We start from the raw sequence: 25,930 nt of genomic DNA on the forward strand, positions 1-25,930 counted from the left end.
GAGTGAAACTGCAATAATGGATTCTCATTTATATTTAGTTTGGTAAATTATGCAATATATAATTACATGTAATATACATAATATAATTTGATTGTTTTTCTTTTTAGAGCTTCAGAAAAGACATTTTCCTTTTTCTATTATAGCAGGAGTACTTAATTTTTATGTGTATCATGAACCTCACTGATCATTTGGTGAATCCTATGGACTCTTTCTAAGAATTGTATTTTTAAATGTATAAAATAAAATATGAAGTATTACAAAGGAAACTAATTATATTGAAATAATTATAAATATTTTTTAAAAATAATTTTGTGGACTCCTGACTCACAATCTCTACACTATAATAATGCAACATAATAGTGATAGTCTAGGTACAAACTTTCACCATTTTGCCTTTCTTTTCTACTTTCATATATAATAGTTATTTGTATATATCCCACCACTACCATTCCATATGCTCTTTTAGGGCAGAAATGCTATTTTTTTTTTGCATTTCCACCACCTAATCCAGTGCCTTGTACATAGTAGGAATTAACAAATATTGTTGAATTTGAAGTTTTTGGAATGGCCTGGTATTCGGGCATATTTCTGCCACCACATTACTTTCAGATTTTCATAGAAATCATAATTTGTCTCTACTCACTTATTTACTAATCATTAAACAATCTTTCTTCCCCATAGACTTTCCATTCCATTTGTAAATTTGATGTGCCACATTTAAAAAACAACTACTTACTACAGTAATTCACAGTGATTAATATTCCCTGCATAAGTCAATTCTAAAATAGAACACATCCCTTTGTTAGGATGATAAAATGTAAAATACTCAGTCCTCAAATAACAGGAAAGATGTGCAGATCAGGAAGAAGAACACTAACTTGACATCACAGAAATATGGCAGTTGAGGGAGTAGTTTAGAGATAATCACACATCGTAACTTGGCACATTACTGAAGCCTAACGAAATATGGGAAAGACAACAGAAAATGAAGAACTGCTCTAACAGCATTAAATTCAGGGTCAGTTTATCTCAAAATGTTGAAACTCTAAATGCTGGTCCAATTTCTTGGTATTTAAATAATTTAATGCTGTATGAAGCAATGAACAAAAGCAACACTATTGATTACATATACCATATTAAGACAGATTGGAAAACCATCACAAGACTGTGCAGGCATGGCAGGTATATTCCAGTGTCCACTTACCAGGCCCTTCTGCTCCTCCTGCACATTTAAGATTTAATATGTACATATTAGTAACAGCTAGATTATTACAGATTTGCTGAAACATAAGGTTTTTTAAAATTAGAAACCACCTCAGTGTGTTCATTTTAGAAATAGTTCTTATGTTAATATGTACTGAAAAATGTTAGCTACCACAAAATCTAGAAAATTTAACTTCTAATAACAATTCATATTTTTAAAATTAGAGACATTATATGAAGAAATATTCACATTCTTCTTTTATATAACTCATTTGAACTGAAACTTCCTAAACATTCTAAGAATGAAACTCCTTAATCTTCAACATATCATAACATGATTAATCTCAAAGTAGAAAGCACCTTAGTTTCCATCTCATCTAAGCCTCTCATTTTATATATTATGAAACTGAAGCCCAGACAGGTTAAGTAGCTTACTTGAGAACACATAGGTAGTAAGTACCAGAATCTGGATTTGAATTCATATTCTGATTCCAGAACCAGTGATCTTTCTATTGAATCATGTTGCAAGTCCCCAGTAGAGTAGGTATTTTATTTAAGGAACAATACTTTTTTTTTAACCTCTACTTCACAGATATAGAAAATAGGAATCCCAAGTGACATAAAATAAGGTAGAGAAGAAGGTATTTTTCTTCTATTAATCTAACAAAACATCCATTCAACATGAACTGGAAATATTCAAGCAAATGAACATTTTTTTTTTCATTTCCTTCATGCTTAAGTTATTAGAATGATCAACCAAATTCCCCAATTGATTTTGTCTGCAAAGATAATCATTTTGGAGTAGTTATTTGTTATTTTTTCTTGGAGTTCCAGGAGAACTCTAATTTCTTTTTGATTCACACAGCTGTGCTATTCATCTAAAAACATTGATAACAAGCAATGAATCTTTAGCCTCAAAGGCATAAAAATGGGTCCTACAAAGAAATCTACAACCAAAGTTTTAAAAAATCATAAGAAAGGAAAATTCTAGTAAGATGTATAAAACAGGAAGGAACTTAGTTTTTATTAAAAAGCTGAACTCCAGATCATTTGCCTAAAATGAAATGAAAATACTGAAGAGGAATTAGACAGTTTTGAAGCTACAAATTAATTCTGGAAAAATTAATTGTAAAGACAAAAATATCAGCCACAATGACTTATAATAGAAGTCATAGTCCTTTCTATCAATTAGGAAAAGCATAAATTTTAATCCCCTTAATGGTTCTTGTACAAGAAGAAGCATGAAGAAATGGGCTTAGCTTTCTTATCAAACAGCCCCTTTTCAATAACAAAGCAAAATGAACAGCAGGAAAGCCCCTTAAACATTTCTTGGCACTTTTGCCTAAATAGAAATTTAAAAAGCACTCAGTGATTCATCCTGCTTCCTCTAGGATCATAATCCAAATGAACTCAGGAGACACTTACTTTGTGGCCGTGTACTGCACCCACTTTAATAAGGCCTTCTTTGCATTCCCTTGGACCTTGGTCACCACCTTCCGTTTGTTTGGTGGGCTGGCAGTTTCTGAGCTGAGGACACTGTCCATAGAAGATGTACTACTGGACAAGGATTGGAGCTGTGGAAGGTTGCTTGTCAACTCTTCAATCTGTAAAGGAACAAAAGCAGATACAGCATAAATACCAGCACTATGGTACTCTGTTGGGTGTTTTGCATCTGAGTACTAAATGTTCTGTCAATAAATTGTAAAAGAAATATAATGCAAAAAATAACCCACTGATCATGGTTTAATCATAATACATTATCTGAAATGGTGAAGTATAATAAAAATATAGAATTTCAGAGCAGGAAGGCATCCCATGAATCAAATAATCCAATGCTCCTAATTAAAACAGATAATTAATAAAACAGAGACCTACAGATGTAAAGGGATTCATGCATCATTCCATTTAGTTGATAATAAAGCTACATTCCTCAGCTGCAAAGGTCACCTCACAACTTTTCTTATTCCCCATACTGTTTTGTAGAATCGTACTTTAGAGTACAAATTACTGTTTAAATATATAATTAATTATTCATGATATATGACACAGGAATTGCCTGGCTTTTGGAAAATTTAATTTATAAATAAAACATTAAGAAAATTTACCTCCAGGTTATCTTGCCTCATACATATATACATACATACAAAATATGAGATGTGAACAACATTCTTCTCTACTAAATGTCATTGTTGGTACAGTGTTTTGGGGGAAGAGGATGAATTAGTTCCTCTCTTCCTCATCTATAAGAGTCCTAGTATCTAGTTAAATTATAATATTCTACCTTGAAGAGAGTTATTTAAGAAAGAAAAAAAAAACGTCCTCCACCTGTTGCCTTATTTGGCCTTCACTCCCACACTCCCACACTCCCACCCTCCCACCTCCAATTCTAGCCATCTCTCTCTATAGAATTTCAACCTTCAACCAGAATAATACAGATCCTAGCTTGTTCCCTTTCCCCTTTCCAACCATTACAGTTTGGGGATCTTGTGTTAGCACACAGTTGGACTTAGGCAAGGGAATAAGGATTGAGAGGTAATCATTATCATCCTAGCTATAGAAATTATATTTTGCCATTCTAGATTATTTCTCTTCTAGGTTAATCAGTATTTAATAACATAGTAAAATAGTAATCATGTTTTATCCTCATACCTGAAAATACAAAATAATGGTCCAAACCAAGCCAAGGACAATAGAAGGTCGGCCATCAGCAATGTCAGTGGAGTTTATATTCACTAGTTTAATCTGTTTAAAAAAATAAAAAAGAGACTAGTACCACAAGTAATGGAAACTCTTTTAAATTATTGGTATAATCATCTAGAGCTTATCAGATAACAATGAAATTTAAACATGCCTGTGTAATAGTACATAAATGCGTGTTGAACTCATAAAAAACATTCAATTAGACAATCTTGGCTGAATCATCAGTGACATTCATTAGGTGCATTACAAAAAGATATTTTAGTTTTTCAACATCAAGTATTTGTGAATACTTGCTTTACTTAATGGTGAAAAAAAGTGCAACATCATGCAAAGGATTACCAACAAAATGTCAGACAGAGAAGATGTAACTCTTTCCCTTCGAATGCTGGCTGGAACCCAAGAACATGGCAAGTGTTTTAAAATGATGCACTTACTTTGGAGTTAGAAATATCATGTAACTTAGGTGTTTTTTACCTATAAGAAATCAGCAATTAAAAGTTCTACAGAATCTTGTACTAACCGGTGATCCTCTGTACATGGACTGACATGGAAAACAAAGGAAGAAGATGACATACATATTATAAAAAGCAGCATTAATTGGTCAAAGGGAAAATTAGCTAAGTACTATAGAGAAGACTAATCTTAAATGTAGAATTTTTATTTAGTTGGTTTAAAACATTATTTTTAGAATGGAGCCTTAGGGGTGAAGTCAAGAAAAAATTAGGGAAATTGTTTTAATCCATAAGAGATTTGAGATGGACATCATGTTCATGTAGTCCAGCCCTGTGACTTTAAACCACAGTTGTCATTGTTGTTGTTAAAAAAAAAGGAATTAGGGGTTTTAGTGAACTGCAAGCTTAACAAATGAGCAATGTGATATGGCAGCTAAAAATGGGATGACAATATAAGGTTTTATTAAAAGGGGCAGACATAACTTCCAGGAATGGGGAGGCAATAGTTTCACCATACCTTGCCCCTGTCAACTTATATGGAACATCATCTTCCTATCTGGGCATCATGATTTAAGAAGGACATTGATAAACTGGATAGCATCCAAAGGAAGCCAACCAAGATGCTAAAAGACCACAAATTCACAACACAGAGGGACTGGTTGAATGAATTTGGCATGTTTAGCCTAGAAAAAAAAAGGCAACTGGGAAAGCTAGCTGTCTTCAAGTATGTGGATGGCTGCCATTTGGAGGAAGGATTAGACTTATTTTGTTCAGACCCAGAGGGCAAAAGCAAGAACAGGGAGGAAGTTGCAAGGAGGCCAACTTGGCCTTGATGTCAGGAAAACTTCCCTATAATATGTGAGAGTAAAAAGCGCTGCCTGCAGAGGGTTGCCCTCTTCCTTGGAGATCTTCAAATAAAAAAGCTGGATGGCCACTTGTCAGATATGTTATGAAAAGATTCCTTTCATGAGTAGGTTGAATTAGATGGTTCCTGAAGTTCCTTCCAACTCTCAAATTATGTGATTCTGTGATGTCTAAGTCATCCCAACACACAGTTATTTATTTTATTCATGAAGCTCTCAAAGGCATGAAATTTCTCAATCTCCTTTGGTCACCCATTTGCATGTTTTATTATTCTACTGATTAAAAAGTCTTTCCTTTTATCCACCTAAAATCTCTTCAGTTAAATTTAAGCCTTCTTTTTTCTCTAGCTCCGGTTTCAAAAATATTTATTGCACATACAGATTAATTGCTCAGTAAATAATCTTTCTCATAAGTAGACATATGTACATATATATTTAAACATTAAAAGCATTCTGATGAAGCCTCCAAATGTTTACAAACAGGAATTGTTAGCCTTTATTCTTCTATACATAAGCTTCCTGAGATCCTCAAGAGTGATTTTTTTCTTGGGCACCTACTGGAGTGCAAGAAATACAACAAACACTAAATACTTTGAATGAATTCTAAATAAACAATCCTGATGGTTTCAACCATTTTTCTTTTTTTTCTTTTTTGGGGGTGGGGCAATGAGGGTTAAGTGACTTGCCCAGGGTCACACAGATGGTAAATGTCAAGTGTCTGAGGCTGGATTTGAACTCAGGTTCTCCTGAATCCAGGGCCAGTGCTTTATCCACTGTGCCACCTAGCTGTCCTCGTTTCAACCAATTTTTTTCTTTTTTTTTTGGCGAGGCAATTGGGGTTAAGTAACTTGCCCAAGGTCATACAACTAATACGTGTCAAGTGTCTGAGGCCAGATTTGAACTCAGGTTCTCCTGAATCCAGGGCCAGTGCTTTATCCACTGAGCCATATAGCTGCCCTGGTTTCAACCATTTTTAATGAAACCAATCTTCAATCATTTTAATCATTTTGATTGTCTTCTATCCATTCTCTAGCTTCTCTTTTCACATCCTTTTTTTGGTCACTGAAAACACTTCAATAAATTATTTAGTCATTGTAGAAGACAAAGGAACGCTTAATCCTTGTCTCTTTATACTATATAACTTATTAATAGTTTTCAATTCCAAGTTGGATTAGTCCAATATCACTCACTCCCCTATATATGAATTACATTAAAAACTTAAAATCAACCTACAGGCACCTATAGATTATCTTTTCCAAGTATACTTGTGCCTACTAAGAAAGGATAAAATGTTAAATTGTACTCTTACTGTTAATGGAAATTGTTTGCTAATATTTAGCCAGTGTCAAGTTTCCCACCCCCCCCCATTCCCTCCCTATTTTAATACTTAAAATGTGCAAAGCAATTTTCTTCCCTATGCCAAGGGGGTAGGTGAGGGAAAGAGGGAAAGACTAATTAACCTGCACAGCAAGAGGAGGCTGGTGTTTGTGAATGAGTCAGTAAAAGGTACATAAGGCTTTCTGATTTCAGAATATATTTATTATATCTACTCTACCACAGAACTAAGTGTCAGAGAGTTAGAAATAGGATTTCAGCAATCTAAGAAGGAACTGTTTGAATATGTAGAAGGGTAACCATTCCATTGGAGGAGAAGTAGATATCTATTTCTGTATGGTGAAAGCTATATGCTCAATATCCTTAGTCACATTAGCCCCACCTACTCAATCAATTGTCCAATCTTGTCTTTTCTACTACAACATCTCTTGTTTCATCCTCTTCTTTCTTCTCCTATAGTTAGAACCTTAATTCAGGCTTTCATAAGTTTTCACCTGGATTATTGCAATAGCATTCTGATTGGTCTCCCTGACTCAAATGTCTTCCAAATCATTCTCTCCATACACATATACTAAGTAATTTTCCTCAACCAACTCTCATGGACCTCTATTGCCTTTAGAATCAAACATAAACTCCTGTTTGGCTTTTTAAAACCTTTAATAACCTGGCCCCAAATTTGCTTTCCAATATTACTGTCCTTCTTGTACCATTTAGACATCTGAAACTGGAGACACTATAGCCATCTCAAACTCAACATGTCCAAACCAGAATTCATTATTTTCCCCCATAGAATTCCCTTTTTTTCCAGAGGAACTGTTTGGAAACCCGGCCTAACACATCTAAGATACTTTGTGGTGATGAGTGGAGAAAATGCCTGGAGTGGAGAGATGGAGGAGAGCCTTGTTTGGGAACAGCAAAGAGGCTTTGTTGTATGTTTTGGGGAGTAAGGTATAAGAAAACTGGAAAGGGAGGAGGGATCCAGCTTATAAGGTCTTTGAGTGCCAAATAGAGGATTTTATATTTGATCCTGAAGATGATAGAGAGCCACTGGAGTTTAATGAATAGGGGAAGTGACATGGTTGGAGCTACTCTTTAGGATGATCACTGATGGCTAAATAGAGTATAGATAGGAGTGGGGAGAGATTTGAGGCAGACAGACCCACCAGCAGGCTTTTTTCTAAACCCTCTGGCTATTAATTATTTCCTATTTGTTCTGTGTATAATTTGCTTATCTATATTCATTTGCTTGTTGTCTCCCCCATTAGATTGTGAGCCCCTTGAGAGCAGGAACTATTTCTCACCTCTTTTTGTATACCCGAAGCTTAGCATAGTGTCTGGCACTATGTAGACACTTAATAAATGTTTATGACATTTATTCCACCAATGAATTTTGTTGGAGTTTCCAGGTTTTGTAAGAAATACTACTGGCAATTTTGGTCCAATTAAATTTAATTGGAAGGATCACAATTCCACTAAAAATTATCTTACTCTTATGAAATATCAAGAATTTTACAACAATATGCCAGTGTCTCCATCCGACCCCCAATAATGTCCTTTAAGAAGAGGTACTTAATTAAAAATATTTTATTTTTATTCCTCCATGTGATCCACCCATTGCCAGAAATAGAGAAGGTGAAAATGGAGTATTTAATCTATTAATAAGATAGACATACATATATATCAGAGGGAGAACAGGGTTTTAAAGAAGATAGAAAGGATAAAACTAAGCAGTCTTTAAAGAGAGAAAAAAGCCCACAAAAATATTTTCTTTCCCTACAGTCTAATAATCATAAAAGCTATAAAAACAAGAAATGTAAGGAAGCAACCATAAGGAGAATAAAATATAAATCGGATAATTTTTTTTTACTTTGAATTTAGAACAGCTAAGACACTTTGGGAGATCAGAAGAAAATAATGTGAAACTGGTACCAACTGAGACCTCAAATATAATACTTCATATCTGGTGGTAAAATACAAACAACAACAGAAAAACAACAACCCTTATTCCTCCAGAATTAATGACAAACCTGACCTACATTTCAGTGAGAGGGAAAAAATAAAAGAAAAGAAGGTTTTCTTTTATTTCTAGCCGTTGCTTTGTGAAAATGTCCCTTGTGAATATTGATTTTTCTGGAAACAGAGAGAATATTCCTCAAAGGTACAAGCAATAGCTCTCACATGTCAGTGGTATAAAACTAAATCCACATCACCAAAAATTTCAGAGTAACTGGTGATGAAATCTTTAATATTAAATCTTCCCACATGATAATAATTAGAGCTAGAAAGAGCTAGAAAGGACCTTAAACAGAGCTAGAAAGGACCTTAAAAATGACAGTTCAACCCTTCTCTGTATGTAAATAAGGAAACTGAGGCCCAAAGATATTAATTAATCAACTAGGCCAAGGTGAGACAGGTGATTAAACAGCAGAGCCAAGTATTTAAAGTCATGTATTTTGGCTATTAATCTAGTGGTCCTTCTACTACATAATGACCCACAAAATTTATGCTATAGAGTCACATGGTTTATTTTGCTTAGAGAAATAGGAAAGAAACCATGTTTTAAATATCCAGATGACACAGCCCCATTTGCAGCCTAAAGATCCATGGAGGAGAGCATGAATTGGTGAGGTGATTTCAGGATGTACGGAGGTGGGAAAGGACTGGACCAATATTGCACAAGAATTATTTTCTTCCTATGTAGTTTATATGTCACAGAGAGACATGTTAATAAAAAAATTGCAAAATCACCTCAACAACCTGAAAGGAATTCCCACTATAATATACCCAACAAGTGGTCACCCTGCCACTGCTTGAAAACCTAAAGGGAGAGGGAGTACATCATCTCTAAAGATACTCTATCCCTCTCCAACAATTAGTAAATTTTTCCTGCTATTAAGCCCATAATGGCTCCTATATATTCCACCCACTGCTTCTGGATAAGCCTTCTTGGACCAAACAGAAAAGGTCTTGTGAGTCCTTAACATGACAGCCTTTCAAATATTTGAAGGCCATTATCACATTGCCCTCCCCACCCCAACCCTTCTTATATCAAGGCCAGACATGCCCATCATACAAAATATCTCATTAACGGAGACTCAATCACTATCATTTCAGTGAGTTACAGAAGCTACTGAAGTAACCATCTATTCAATTACTTTTTGTATATTTGGCTAGCAGCGTATTTTAGCCAGTATAAGAAATCACTGATTATTTCAATGGGTACCCAAATTGGGAAATCCCAAAAGATCAAATGATGCTTCAAATAACAAGCTCGGTAATCATCATCATCATCATTTTGTTATTTGACTTGTATAGAAGTTTTTTGCAGTGTTTTTAATTTCTTATAATTTTAAATGTCAATTTATGATACATTGGGGTTTTTGGTTCCAAACTTTTCAATATAAACCAAACTCAAAAAAGCAACGGTAAAAACAAACAAGCAAAAATTTATTTCCCTGTTATCTACTTACCCTTCTTCCTTCAAGAAATTTAAGGGCAGTGCCAATGTTAGCCACCGAGTGAATTCTTTTCATGTGGCGTCCTTGCTCACATGGCTGAAAAAGAATACAAATCAAAAGATCAAAATTATTATTTGCTGCCTTATTTCCTTTTTCTGATTATAAAATTCCCTTTAACATACAAACAAGATGTCTAAATACCTATTATCTAGAAAGAAAGTGAGATCACCTATATATAAACACCATGAAAGCATGCCTTTTGTTGTTGTTCAGTCGTTTAAGTTGTGTCTAACTCGTTGTGACCCCATTTGGGGTTTTCTTGGCAAAGGTCCCGAAGTGGTTCACCATATCCTTCTCCAGTTCATTTTACAGATGAGGAACTGAAGTAGTCCAAGGTCACACAGCTAGTTAAGTGTCTGAGGCCACATTTGAACTTGGGAAGATGAGTCTAGGTCTGGCATTCTTTGCACTGGGCCACCTAACTGCCACAGAAAGCATGCAATATTTTTTCAGCCACACCGACATTTAAATATCATGATGATATAAGAATCAAAACATACCTGGAAGTCAGTCATATTTGACAGAGTATTAAACTTAGAGTCCAGTAAAACTGGGTTCAAATCTTGCTTCTGACACTAATTTTGTGATCTCTGACACATGGTTTCCTCATTGTACAAGGAGGGGGTTGACCTAGATGGCCTTTAAGTTCACTTGAAGCTCTATATCTATGATTCTATGATCCTAAAATGTGTTGCACATAGACCCAGGAGACAGACCTGAGTTTAATTACAGGTTCTGACCTTATCAAGTCACTTGACTTCTCCCAAAGTTTCATTTTCCTTATCTAACACAGGGACAATAATACTTGTACCACCTGCCTCCAAGAGTTGTTATGTGGAAAATATTATTTAAGCTTTATTGTTATTACTATAGAATATGATGTCTATCAGGCCAATACTAAGGAATAGGATTAGAGTTTCCCAGATTTGGGGATAGGTGGTCCTTGGAGGTGATCTAGCCCACCTAATCAGATGCTCTCATTTTATTGAAGAGGAAACTGATACTCAGATAGGTTAAGTAACTAGCCCAGGGTTACCCAATGGGGAAGTATGTCAGGTAGCATTTAAACCCAGGTCCTTTAGACGCTAAGTCCAGAATTCCATATAGTATACCCTACTAATTTCCTATTGACATGCTAGCATAAATATCATTAATACACTTAGTTAACAAGGTTCCAGTTCAGTTTGTCACATGTATAACCCATATCTGATTGCTTACTGTCTCAGGGAGGAAGGAGGAAAGGAGGGATAAAAATTATAACTCAAAACTATAAATAAAAATGTTTATTACTTGAATGAATAAATGAATGAATGGGTAAATATATAAAGAGTAATTTTTCCCTTTATAAGTTAACTTTTCCCAGAAGCAAGGAGAGTAATTAGAAAATATATTTTATTACTCCATTGCACAAACGGCTCCATCCTGTCTCTTAAATGAATGAAAAAGTCTTTATTGAACATTTGCTATGCACCAAACAATATGCTAAGTGCTGGAGTCATAAATACAATAGAAATACATTCTTTGTCCAGAAGAATCATACTCTATAACAAAGAGATGACATATTTAGTAGGGGGTCATGGCCAAAGAAGGATGCTCTGGGACTGGGAAATCACACAGATGTAAGTCAAACATTAGAGCCGTCTATTTACACATGCTGATCCAATATTGATTTGATTACAGTTCCCAAAGCAATAGGAAACAAGGAAGAGATAGAAATAGGGAGGGGCATTGGGGCAAAAATGGGAACTAATCATCCAAGGAAGTCAAGAGGTCAGCTGCTTAGCTTCTCCAAGGCATGGTCACTTGTAGTATAAGGGGGTAGAGCAGCAGCAGTTGCAGTGGCAAGATGGAAAATGGTCAGGGTAAAAATGAGAATATGTTGTCCTAGGAATATGTTCCTATTAATAGGAGGCATTTATTAACATAGTGTTCAAAGGTTTGCAAAGAACTTTACATGTGTGATTTCATTTGGCCTTTACAACAATTCTATGAGGAAGGTAGTACTATTATTACCATTTTTCCAAAATGGAAACTGAGGCTGTGAGGTTTGAGTTGCCCAGGACCATAGAGCTTGAGCGTGTCTGAGTCAGGATTCAAATTCAGGTCTTCCAGACTCTAGGTCAAGCACACTATCCACAGCACCACTTCTTCAGTTAGACAGTTCAGTTTATGAGCCTTCAGAATTTAGGTGCCCATAAGTTTGTGAAGAGGAAAAAATCAGATAACAGTGAGAGACAAGGAAGAGATAAAGTGCTGAAGAAACAAAGTTGGGCCATCTATTCAAATAGGACTTCTTGCTGTTCTTCACATACTCTATGTTCTATAGACAACTTTGCTCAGGCTAGGAATTACAGTGTGCTTCCTTACTTTAGTCTGTTAGAATACCTTATTTCCTTCAAGGGTCAGCTTAAGCACCAATTTCTACATGAAGCTTTCCTGATTCTCTTCCTTTGCCCCACCCTGAGAGAACGATTTAGTGCCCCCAATATCAAAATTACCTTGTATTTATTTGTTATTTATTCTATAAACATGAATATATAAATTGTCTCCCTGATAGAATGTAATCCCCTTGAGGACAGGGACTACATCATTTTAGGCTTTGTATCCCCAGGAGACTGGGAGGAAAAAAAGAGAATTAGCATTTAAGACTTCTTTTAGCCACCTCAGTAAATGCATTCATCTTTTTGCTAAAAGGTTACCAACCCATTTCCAACCTATAATAACTGGGCTTCTTGGATAACAGTGTGAACAACTGACTTTATGACTTAGTTACCTGCATACAGAAATGTAGGATGTCATTTCCATGTGAGGAACTCACAGTTTGTAAACTTCCTCCACTAACTCAGAGAACAATAAAATCAAAAGTAGCCTATACTTTAGCAGTCCTTCTCTTCCCTTAAAGAGTTGGGGTTCTATCAAATTTACACATAGACTCTTACCTTTAGTTAATAGGAACTGTTTCACTAAATCAAAAGCAGTTTTCAGGCTCATATAATAAACTATTATTTTGATATATTTCCTATTCTGTGATCTATAAATCATGTAAAATGTACCATTTTTCCTTATGTTCAGCCTTCTCCAAAGTAATCACATCATCTTTAGAATGGAAAAGCTAATAAGAGTACAAAGCATGCATTAAAACAATATTCCAACCATTTTTTTAAACATTGAGTGATTTTAATAACCTTCTCAATCAGAAAACTCAATTTTCCCTCTGAATATCTTCTCATTCAGGGAAAGTACACATCCCAAGTTCCAAGAGAAGAAACAGGCTCTTCAGGACCAACTCAGACACTCTAAAGTTTTCCACAGAAGTGATCTCTATTTCTCCTCTAAAATTTTAAATCACTTCATGGCAGAGACTTTGGTTTTCTCTTTCAACTGTACCTTCCTTGTGGTACTTGCCATGAGTGTATCATGTATTATACATGTCTATACTGTACACGGTTTATCTCCCTTATTAGCGCATAAGCTCCTTAAAGGTAGGGAACATGTCTTAGCCATCTTTGTAACCCCCTCAGAGCAGTAATTTCTTTATATTTATTTCCTTTTGGCAAATAAATGTCTATTTAATAGGCATTTAATAAATATATTTGAATTAATGATTAGTGGTCAGAGGCACTGAGTCTCCCCCTGGCTATAACTTTTCACTGAGGTTCTGAAAGATTTTCAGTAAAATGAAATGGTGAACAATAACTAAATAAGATCCTTGATACTCATGGAGATGTCTTATAGGTATGCACCCTCCATTCATTGACCAGTGGGAATAGGGAAAAGAGCATGTAGGCAGATATGATTCACTCCTCTATGGAAAAATATCAGTTTTCTCTGATAAAGATAAAGGATAAAAGTATCTCAAACCTTTCCTTTTACTTTCCCAATACTTCAGAATAGTAATCTGCTCAATATTTGACCTTTAGGTAGATTGTTCTGATTTCTTGTAATTTTTCAAAGACAGGCAGCTCTGGTATAATGTAGAGACAACTAGCCTTGGAGTCTGGAAGACCTAGCCCTACATCCTGGCTCTGACACATAACTGGCTGTATGACCTATCAGGGCCTCAAGCAAGTCTCTTCTAAGTCTAAGGCAAAAGTCTAAAGCAAAAGTCTAAATTAATGAAGGGAATTTTCTCAGGAGGAGATCCCAATGTCAATGAAATCACAGGTCCAGTCCAAACAAATTAATGGAAATTAGTAACATTCTTTAGGAATACAGAAATCTAAAATCAAACCTACTCATCCTATGTTCATTTACAAGTGAAAGGAGATAATCATCATTTCAGTGAAAGAAAAAAAAAAGGCTTGTTCGACTAGTAAACAAAAAAGCCAATTAGATTTTCTTAAGTGCTGAGAAAATCTAAATGTTAAAACAACAACAAAAATAGAAGTAGCTTTCAAAAGTTGTAGATAGATCCAGAATGAAAAATCTATAATGAGTTATTAAAAGAACTAGGATATTGGCAAGTATATGCTATTGTATCACAATTGAGGTCAAGGACAATCATGTCTTTCCATAATATATACTGTTGTCAGATACAGAACACTGGAGTGGATGGACAATGGGGCTGACCTAGTGTAGCAATTCTTACATTCCTAAAATAGCTCTACCCAGCAGATAATTATGTAACACTTGAAAACATATAATTTCAAATTCACAATGAAATTTTAATGTTTCTAAGCAAAATGTCCTCCCCCATGAGTGGCCTTTAAAACAAAACGGGGAGGGATATGGAAAGGATGTCTCAGACAGCACATTTTTATTCAGAAGTCAGCATAGAGAGAATGGAAGGCAAAAACCCACATCAGCTCATTTATCTCTTGCACTAATACTATCCCCCTTTTGCCTTTAAACCTTACTGTCGTTCCTCAATAACTGAAAATTCATGTGAAAGGATGAACCCATAAAATGCACACAAATAAGGTAAACCTGCACTATGGAATTTTATTTTAATTATTTTTAGTAATTTCAATTTGGATAACCCAGACTCTTGAAATACACAAAGAAAATGATTTCATACTTTGTGATGTGGTGTAAACAGAATTTGGATTGAGAGTTAGAAGACTCATGTTCTGTTTCAGATCCAGGCACTAATCAGAAGTGTGACCCCTGTCAAGTTACTTTAACACGTCATCTGTAAAATGAGGAAGTTGGAAGAAAGTGATTTGTAAGGTCCCCTCCTGTTTTAAAAGTCTATTAATCTAGGGGCAGCTAGGTGGCGCAGTGGATAAAGCACTGGCCCTGGATTCAGGAGTTCCTGAGTTCAAATCCGGCCTCAGACACTTGACTCTTACTAGCTGTGTGACCCTGGGCAAGTCACTTAACCCCCATTGCCCAGCAAAAAAATAAATAAATAAATTTTAAAAAAAAGTCTATTAATCTAACAGAATCCCTCAAAAAGGATAATGATTGATTTTACTAGAAGGCAATTGAGGTAGGATTTTAACTCAGGTCTTCTTGCTGACTTCCCACTGAACCACCTAGCTTGGTGTGTGTAAAATTGCATTTAACCACCAAAGTAAAAATAGGTTTAAGAAAGTACCTATTTTGTTCGTGCAAAAAAACCCACTTAACTTTTAAAAGTAAATTACCTGGTTAAGTAACTGTGGCTAGATAAGCAAGAATAAAATCAGAACGGGAATTCCCAGTCTGGGATTTAGTTTCTACTATTCTGTATACTAGTTTAAGTATTATCTCCTCAGCGTTTTTGTCCAAGTAATAATAATTTTATTTACATAGAGTTTGAAAACAAATCATCTACCACTCTATAGCACTGAGATAAATAAACCTAAACAAAAGAAATCTATTTTTTCATTATTTAAAATATACTCCAAAAGGGAAGTATTCAATGATCTTATTTTCAATATTCTTATGTGGATTGGCTCTGTAGCTCCCATAAGAAAAATACTTTTGAACAAGCTGTCCTTTCATTGGTTGTGATTGATACTGTCACTGTGTAAACACAATCGTGAAAAATACCACATTCATTACCTCCCCTTCACATGCACACACACACACACACACACACACACACACACACACACACACACACAGATAAACCAGTCAATTCTTTCCAACTGGAAAAATAACAGCACTGAGATTAATACTAGCTTTATGCACAATGAAGTTTTTCAGTTTGTATTCAAATACAAGAGTAATATATTCTGGAATGTCAAAAATATCTATATATTTATATATATGTATATACATGTATGCACATATCTGTGATATGTATGTATGCATTGTATGTTATGTGCATGCATGGGGGGTATGTGTATACACACATATATACCTATACACAATACACACATACACATGTGTGTCTATATATATGCATGTCCTATATACATACACATAAAAATATACACATATATGTACTCACATATATACTTATCTATCTATATCAAATATATTTTATATAGATCCATGTATCTATCTACTTATCTTTCAATCTATCTTCTATTTACCTACATTCTCTATCTACTTATCATCCATCCATCTATCTATCTGTCCCTGATCTTACTCATGTCACAGATGACCATATTTCAAGCTCTCCACATGCTTGTGGAACTCATAGGAACTGAAGGTGTCATAAGGTAGACCTTGGTGCTGAGTTGCTTATGGTATATATGTTTGACTTCATGGAATCTCATAACACTTAAAGCTAGACACACTTTAAAATGGAAGAGACTCAAGCTGCAGTAGTAATAATGTCAACACGAATAGAGGCTCTAAGGAATTTCAGAAGGGAATATAGACCAAAGCTACTTAAACTGTGGGTCATGATACCATGTGAGCTCACATAACTGAATGTGAGGGTTGCAAAAAATTTGACAACTGTAAAAGTTTATGTATACATATTTTTTTTTGGTGGGACAATGAGGGGTTAAGTGACTTTCTCAGGGTCACACAGCTATTAGGTGTCAAGTGTCTGAGGCTGGATTTGAAATCAGGTCTTCCTGAATCTAGGGCCGGTGCTTTATCCACTGAGCCATCTAGCTGTACCCAAAGAGAACAGCAGTTTACGTATACATATTTTATATACATATATATCCAGGGTTGAGTAAAAATTTATTGGGTAAAAAAGGATTGTGATTAGAAAAAATTCAAGAAACCCTGATATAGACAAGCTGGGTATTACTATATTATATTTAATATGTACTTTTGTTTCTAAAAAGCTGTACATGATAGAGATTCCCACTATAAATCCTCTTTAAAATTATTTATATCTAGACACCTTAATACTTATTATTTGTCAAGTTCATAATAATAAAGTAAAAAGCTATCCATTCTCTAAGGGTGCCATTATATTATCCCAAAAGAGTAAAGATATTTTGTTATATGATAACTTAATAGAAAACACTCTCTCCTATGACCAGGAGGAAAAAGTCAGTGCAAATACATACAAAGAAGACCCTGGTCATGGTGAAGTGAAGAAAGTTAAAGGATGATAGAAATGCTCTTTACTTTCCTGTTCCCTAGGAGGAGTGAAGTATTCCTCAGAAGACTTTAAGGAATGGAAGAGGTTCTCCAAAGAAGGTATGGGGGAAGAACAGAATTCAAGGAGGCAGAGGAGAATCTAAGAAATTGGAAATTGGAAGAATATAACACAGAAAGTAAAAGAAAAACAACCATGAAACCTCTGAAGCTATGTGATAGGTTTGATTTTTTTAGCCTACAGTAGGTAAAGCTGGGCCCTCTTCTGAAGAAGCAGCAATTCATACTCCAGGAAAGTTATGAAGATATGTGGGTGCTGCCAGGATAAGCAACTTGGCCTGGTCACAAGATGAAAAGATGAGTCCTACTAGTTGTAACTCACTCCCGTAAGGTACTGAAGTGGCTATTTCTTGTTTTTCAGTCATTTTTTCCAGTAACATCCCCCTCTTTGTGACTTCATTTGGAGTTTTCTTGGCAAAGATACTGGAATCATTTGCCATTTCCTTCTCCATCTCATTTTACAGATGAGGAAACTGAGGCAAAAGCAGGGTTAAGTGACTTGCCCAGGGTCACACAATTAGTAACTGTCTGAGACCAGATTTGAACTCAGAAATATGAGTCTTCCTGACTCCAGGCCTGGCACTCTATCCCCTGTACTGCCTAAAAATTCATCTTATATGACTATAGTTATTCACATGTTTTATCTCTCATCAGAATGTGAGCTCATTAAGGACAAGAACATTGGTTTTTTTGGGGGGATTTATGACCAGTGTTTAGCAGTACTTTACAAATAGTTAAGTACGTAATAAGTGCTGGTTAGCTAACTGACTTGATAGTAATGATCTGAAGGTATTCTACCTTGCCAGTGTGTTACAGAGACCTGGAAATATAGTATATACCCATTAACTGAAGAATGGATACACAAATTGTAGTATAAGCCTACAGTGGAAATCTACTACACTATAAAAAAACAATGAATATAAAGAATTAGGAGAAACATGAGAACACTTATATGAACTGATGCAGAGTGAAGTATGCTGAACCAGGAACATAATGACCACAACAATTTAAACGGAAAGATCAAAAAAGAAAAAAAAAGAAAAGAAAATTGAGCACTGTGAAATTAGACCAAAGTTTAACCCTGAAGAAGAGATCAGAAATATCCTGTTCTCCGTTCTTCCATAGATAAGAGAGTACGCATATATAACAATGTATATATACTGCCAGATTCAGTTAATGTGTGGATTAGTAGGGTTGAAATATTTTTTTCTTTTTCTTTTTTATTCTTTGTTACAAGGCATGGCTTGCTGGTTAGGGTTGTGGGGAAAGATATTATCAGAAGAAAAAGTAATCTATAAACAAAAGATCACTTTACAAATTATTTTAAATCATAATCATAAAATATCAATTAAAATTATAAAAAATAAGTTCAGAGAAACATCAAAAAACTACTTAATTTTTTTTGCAGGGCAGTTGGGGTTAAGTGACTTGCCCAGGGTCACATAGCTAGTAAGTGTTAAGTGTCTGAGGCTGGATTTGAACTCAGGTACTCCTGACTCCAGGGCTGGTGCTCTATCCACTGCACCACCTAGCTGCCCCCAAAACTACCTAATTTTTAAAACTGTTTAAATATGCTTACATATTCATAAAATGGGCCACTGTTATGTAGTAAGAAATGATGACTATAAGGAATTCAGAGAATCATGATAAGACTTTCATGAGCTGATACAAAGTGAAATAAACATAATCAAAAGAATATTGTGTACAGTGTTTAACAATGTAGATGGAAGAAAACCCCTACTAAAATGAAGTTGAACGCTCAATAACTGAAAAACCAATAAATGCCCCTGAGAATAAATAATGAAATACACACCCTCCCTCATTGCATAGAGGTCCAAGATTACTAGGACAAAATAGGGTATATGTTGTCAGATATGATCACCATATGTGACAATTTTTGTTTAATTGTTAATGGGTAGGATTCAGTTTCCTTGAAGGGAAGAGAGGAAATAATTCTGATATAAAAATAAAATTTTTCAATTAAGTGTATTAAAATATTGAAGAAAACCAAACAGGAGACCATCATTTACAAAGCTGTCAGAGTCAGGTGATGTGTGGATTAGTTTGGCCAAAATATTTTTTTCTCTTTCTTTTTTATTCTTTGTTACAGGGTCATGGCTTGTTACTTAGAGAAATGGGGAAGTATGTTATCAGGGGGAAAAAAGTGTCCCACAGTAGAATTAGATGCCTTGATATGTGATATGATATCTCAACCACTGGAGATTTTCAAAAGGAAGCTGACTGATCCCTTATAAGAAATGCTATTGAGAAAATTTCTGTCCAAGTGTGTTAGGTTAGATAACTCCTAACGTCCCATTTCACCTCTGATATTCTATGATTCTATGAATTTCTTTATCTTACTACCCATTGTAAAATGGATGCTATATTATGTAAATATGCATCCAACTAAAAATATGGCCTAAAATATGGCATGGGGGCTGGTTGTTCAGGCAAAGAGCTTTTGGTGCATAGCAATTTCCTTCAATCAGAAGACATGAAGCTTAAAAGTTATTTACTTGAAAATTATCAGTGCCTCCACTTTCTCATCTTTCATTCACTTCTAAACCTTTTAAGCCTGGCCTCCAACCCCATCATTTAACTAATAATATTCTCTCTAAGATCAAAAATGCTCCTCTTACTGTTAATATAAAGGCCTTTTCTTGATCTCTTTGCAGTTTTTTGCCTCTGTTAACTTTTAGATGCTCTTTTCTTCTTTGGTTTTTCTAACATGGCTCTCTCCTAGTATTCCTCCTAACTGACCAATCATTTCAAGTCTATTTTCCTGGCCCATCCTCTATATCCAGCCCCCAATTAGTGGGTTCTATCTTGGAATCTCTTCTCTTTCCACTCTATATGTTCTTACTCAGTGATTTCACAAACTCATAATGGGTTCAGCTATCACTGCTATGCAGATAACCCCCAACTCAACTTGTTCAAATTTTATTTCTCTAAGCCCCAGTCCTGAATCTCCAACCCTCTATTGGATGTATTCATCTGTATTGGCCACAGGTAACATAATTAACGTGCACAAAAGAGAGCCAAACATTTAGCTAGTTCAGTTGCAATCAAGAACAGGCCTTTCCTGATTCTCCAGCTTGTTAATGCTTCTTTTCCAAAAATTAGAAATAGAACTATGGATGGGATCTATGATTTCCTAAGGTAGAAAGCTCTTTGTGAAGAACTTCCTCTACCAGTACAGGTCAGCCCCTTCTCTGAAAGTTATAGAGTTAGAAAGGTGCCTAAGGCAGAGGCAAGCAGTCAGAAAAATGTGGGTGGTACCAGATTAAAATGTATTTGAGGAGCAGCTAGGTGGAGCAGTGGATAAAGCACCAAAGCTGTATTCAGGAGTATCTGAGTTTAAATCCAGCTTCAGGCGCCTGACACTTACTACCTGTGTGACCCTGAGCAAGTCACTTAACCCTCAAAAACCTGGAAAAAATGTATTTGGGAAATGTTTTTAAAAAATTAATTAAAATATAATACAAGATAGAAAATGTTAATTTATAGTTTTCTAAGTCAACATGCTACCTGGAGGGGCCATTTGTATTTGAGTTTGTCAACACTGGTCCAGAGTAGTGAGAACTTAAGAGATGTACTTTGTTCATGGATAGTTCTCTATTGACTACATTCTGGCTGACAATAAAATTAATGCATTTAATTCTCTTCCTTTTAGAATGGTATCTTTGTTCCCTCATACTACTTTCTATTTGTTTTGTAAATTGTCTGTGCTTCCTCAATCTTTTTTACATACACATTTATTCCCTATAGTAGAATATTAACTTCTGCCTATCTAACACAGTACCTGGCTCATAGCAGGCACTTTAAAAATCCTTAGTTCACAGGATTCTTTCTTTCTATCAGTACCATACCTTCCTTGGACAAAGAAATTCCACATGTAAAGCTAGAGAAATAGAGTGACTTTTCTTCTGTCTAGTTTTATATTAGACAGTAGAATTCTCTTGGGCTTAAAGAATCATCAAACACATCTGTGTTTTTTGCTTTTGTTGTTGTTGTTATTGTCTGGAGTCGAAGAGGAAAAATACTTACCAACTTCTGCCCTGAAAGAACCTCAAGGAGGGCCAGTAGCTTAACCCCATCTTTCATGTCTTCAAAAAGATCATCTACCACCATTGGGGGGTTCCGCTAGGGGAAAAAATCCAAAACAAAAAGGTTATCAACATTTTTAAGAGTCAATATTTTCCAACCAATCTTACTGAAAATTATTTTTAAAATAAGTAGCATCGGGGTGTGGGGGGGTGCAGCTAGGTGGTGCAGTGGATAAAGCACGCACGGGGGCCCTGGATTCAGGAGGAGCCTCAAACACTTGATACTTACTAGCTGTGTGACCCTGGGCAAGTCACTTAACCCTCATTGCCCCGCCCAAAAATAAAAAAGTAGCATGAATTTGTATTTTATCTTTAGCAGACAATTAAAACAGATGAACAACCCATAAGATAGTAACTCTCAAGATGCTAAAATAATAAGAGAAAGGATCATAGTTTATTCAATAAAATTTGCATGGAAGACAAGATGTTTTCTAAAAAAAACATGAACAAAGATTACACAATACTAGTATCACAGCTTTAATGCTAGGAGAGACCTTGGAGGTCATCTAGCCTATCCATTCCCCCTCATCTTAGAGAAGGGAAACAAACAAACAAACAACCAATGCCTAGAGAGGTTAAGAGACTTGCCTAAAGGCACAACTTCACCCAGGTAGCAAATAGGTATAGGGTAGTGCCGTGGCATTTCATTCTGCCAGTCAATGAAGAGTCAAATCATAGATCCAGAGAAGAATTGAGAAATAGAGCAATCATATCTTGGCTACTGGACTAATTCTAATCAAGAGTAATTTCCCATTTAAAACATCTTTTGATGGACACTAGATTCAATCATTGTATCTTTCCTATAGTTAACATAAATTATCAGCTGCCATACAGATCAAATAAAATATATGTAATGTTTTTGTAAACTTTAAAACCCCATATAAATGTTAGCTTTCATTATAATTAGATGTTGATTGAGTTATTAAGATAAATTTATTAATTTGGTCAGATATAGTTTTGTCCAGAAGCAAGTCACTTAACTTCTGAATGGCCTCACAAACCTCTAAGACCAATAGATTGTCTGCAGAGAGTATTTGAACCCCAGGAGTGGCCTATACTCCAAAAAGCACAGATCTGAACCAAAAATTTTAAAAATGTTTTACTTGTCAATAATTCTGTTCTTTTGGTCACCTTGCCATTGTCTTCCCTATTTGATGTGTCATATCAGATTACAAACTATGGTGTTGAGATGGGAAAGGCAGCAAAAACTGATAACCATGACAAGAATTTTATAATTTTGGAAAGCAGAAATGCTGCCAAGACATAATCAAAGCCAGTATAATATTTGAGGGTCTGCCTGACTACAAAAATGGCCCCTCACCTCCTTGCTGGTAGAGAAATTGCGGCAACATGGAACAAAACCTTTTATCTCACAGTTGTAATTGATCTTTATTGTTCCCTTCTATCTCTAACATTCTATGAGATCACAAATGAGTCTGATTCTCTTCTGCAAATGTTATATAAAGGACCCTATCCTCTATGAAGGGTTTATAGCCTTCAGTCACATTCTCAGTTCCTATTATCCCACCTCAGAAAGAACTAATAAGAATCAAACTATTCCAAGAAGAAAATGCTAAGTTTTCGGGGATGGCAAGTAGTTACCAGTTATGGTGGGGGATCCTTTGGTCCTAACAAAGTAGTTTACAGACCAAAAAATTTAACAAATAATGTTCTATATCATTCTTCCACTACAAGCAAATATGGTGGATACTCATCATGTCAGGAATACATATATGAGTAAAGTTATTATTTTCCTTTACTTATTCAAATATTATCAGATTAAGCGATTTTTTAAATATGGATTTATTGCCTACTACATGCACAACAGCATACATGCTGTATCCACTTTGCCAGGTGGAAAACGATAAAAGGCATGGTTCCTAGCTTAATCATCCATCCATCTATATATCTATTTATCTACATATATGTATATATGTGCTATAGAAGCACAAATACATGTATAAATACATACATATTTACATGCTCTAGGAAGGGACCATGTCCTCTTATCCATATGTGTGTGTCTTTTGTTTTTGTATCACTTTATTTCCAAATATAGCACCTTTCACATTTCCCTAGCATGGTATGTCATTCCTTGTTACAAAGAATAAAAATTAAAGAGAAAATAAAAAGCAGTTCAGGAAAACTAACCTACATTACTAACTGAGTCTGATCATATGGTCCACAATCATAGGCCTCCATCTTTACAACTTACATTCTTAAATTATTACAGTCTAGTCTGAGTTATAGTATATATATATACATGGAATAATTAGGGGAAAAATTCAAGCCAGGAGATAAGGTTTATAGGTTAAATTTTATACTTAATAAATAGTACAGTGATTGATATTTCAAAATGAATAGTTTGAACTTGAGCCAATAAATAAGAGAAAGGCATTATGGATTTTTGAAGCAGGTAATGTTTCAAAAAAAGATCAATCTGTCTAGGTTGTGCAGGAGATATGGATGACTTTGGAAGCAGCTATGGGGCTATTGCAAGAATCCAAATATATTTAATTTTGGCTAAAAAACACAATTGGAAGCCCTAGGTAAATAAATACAGTAAAAGGATCACAAATAAATAGTATCAAAAGTGGGAAGAGAGGATTTCCACCAACCAGCCATGCTGATAACAAAGTTGCTTTCCAAATATGCCATATTCAATGCCATGCCAATATAATGTGCCAGGAATTTTGACTCTGGAAAATACTCCAGGCTAACCAGAAACTTGGACATAATACGACACATAGTTCAAATGGCAAAGTTTAGTTAATCTAGCTTAGATGTATGGTTTTAATAAATTGTTAATTATACTGAAATCTATCATGTAGCACAATGAAGTTAGGAGCAGTGAATTTAATGATACAATTTGATGATATTAGTATATAGCTGAGCAAGCCCCTGGACAGCCATTACTGGCGCAAGCATTAGACAAAATAAATGCTAGAAAATGGTCTTATGTTTTCCTACACAGGAGATGATTATAAGACATCACACCATGCAGGGTGAAGAAAGCACCAAACTTTCATTTCCAGAAAAGCTTTTCTTCAGCAGGCCCATGAATTAGGCAAAAAAAAAAATAAATACTGGAAAATATTTGCCATGTATATATGGTATATACTAAAAGACTGCATTTCATATTGGAATAGTATCAGCACTGGAAGTAGGAAGATCTAGGCTCAAGTACTACCTCTGATATATACTGAGGAAACTCCTCCTACCTATTCAGATTGACACCTGTTCTGAACTTCTAACTCTTAGAGAATTGCATGGGGCATTGAGAGGTTGTCACGGTTTTACCATTGTGAGCTCCCTGTATTAATGAAATGAGAAGACAAGTCCAAAAATAAATATTCTGGATTTAGAGTCAAAGGATCTGAATTAGGAATTTTCGATCCTAGTTTTTCTACTATGTGAACTTGGACAAGTCACTTAAACTATCCAAGCCTATTTTCTTCATCTGTAAAAGGAAGGGAATGGATTAATTGATATCTAATGTACTTTCACGCTGTCAATTTTATTATCTTATTGAAACAAGGGAAGATCAGAGGCAATATTATTAGGAGGCCAAAGGTAGTCATCTTTATTCCTGTGATCACAGCATCCTTACTTCTTTTCTGGACCACTACAATACATATGTTTAATAAGAAAAGACCAATTAAAATTTTGCTCCTGTCATCTAGATAAAAATCAACCCTTCGGGGGAAATTCCAGTTACAATGCTGAATAAAAAATGAAAACAATGAAAAAAAAGGACAAACAACTGTAGTATAGAGAACAAGATGAACCTCTGGGAAATAAAATACTATGAATCTAATTCTTAGCATCATATCATATCAATCAGCTGACAATTCTAGGCAAGTCAATTGTATCTTCCAGTAAATTTGTCTCCTTTTGTGATGGAAAATTGGAATTTGAACTCTATGTGTTTCTCTCTCTCTCTCTCTCTCTCTTAAAATCTTGCATCTGTTTTGTATGTTCTCCAAACCTCATCCTTCTTATTATAGGAACCTGACTACAAAGCTCAAATCAGTTTCTACATGGCAGAAATCAAACATTCATCTTGTTTCTCTGATAGAAAGGCACCCTTCTAAGATTAGAGATTATCACTTTCCTGAAGGTAGATATAATTCATTTCACTCACTTCAGCATGTTTATCCTGCTGGTAGCAGTTACTGTTGACGTTGATGAGGTAGCTTCCTTTTGCCAACTAATAGGACAGTCAGAGAAGTTAATATGGGTTTGTGCACAGTGGGAAG

General features: G+C 35.1%; 1 protein-coding gene across 1 annotated transcript in view; it reads right to left on the reverse strand.

Moving 5' to 3' along the window:
• Positions 1–25,930, reverse strand: part of SYNE1 (spectrin repeat containing nuclear envelope protein 1) — a 583,464-nt gene that overhangs the window by 429,841 nt on the left and 127,693 nt on the right. The window contains 6 exon segments of the mRNA XM_044001388.1: positions 1,205–1,222; positions 2,629–2,807; positions 3,853–3,945; positions 4,424–4,444; positions 10,024–10,107; positions 21,613–21,708. Coding sequence (XP_043857323.1) covers positions 1,205–1,222; positions 2,629–2,807; positions 3,853–3,945; positions 4,424–4,444; positions 10,024–10,107; positions 21,613–21,708 — 491 coding nt within the window.

The sequence above is a fragment of the Dromiciops gliroides genome, chromosome 4, assembly GCF_019393635.1.
Source record: "Dromiciops gliroides isolate mDroGli1 chromosome 4, mDroGli1.pri, whole genome shotgun sequence".
Taxonomy (NCBI): Eukaryota; Metazoa; Chordata; class Mammalia; order Microbiotheria; family Microbiotheriidae; genus Dromiciops; species Dromiciops gliroides.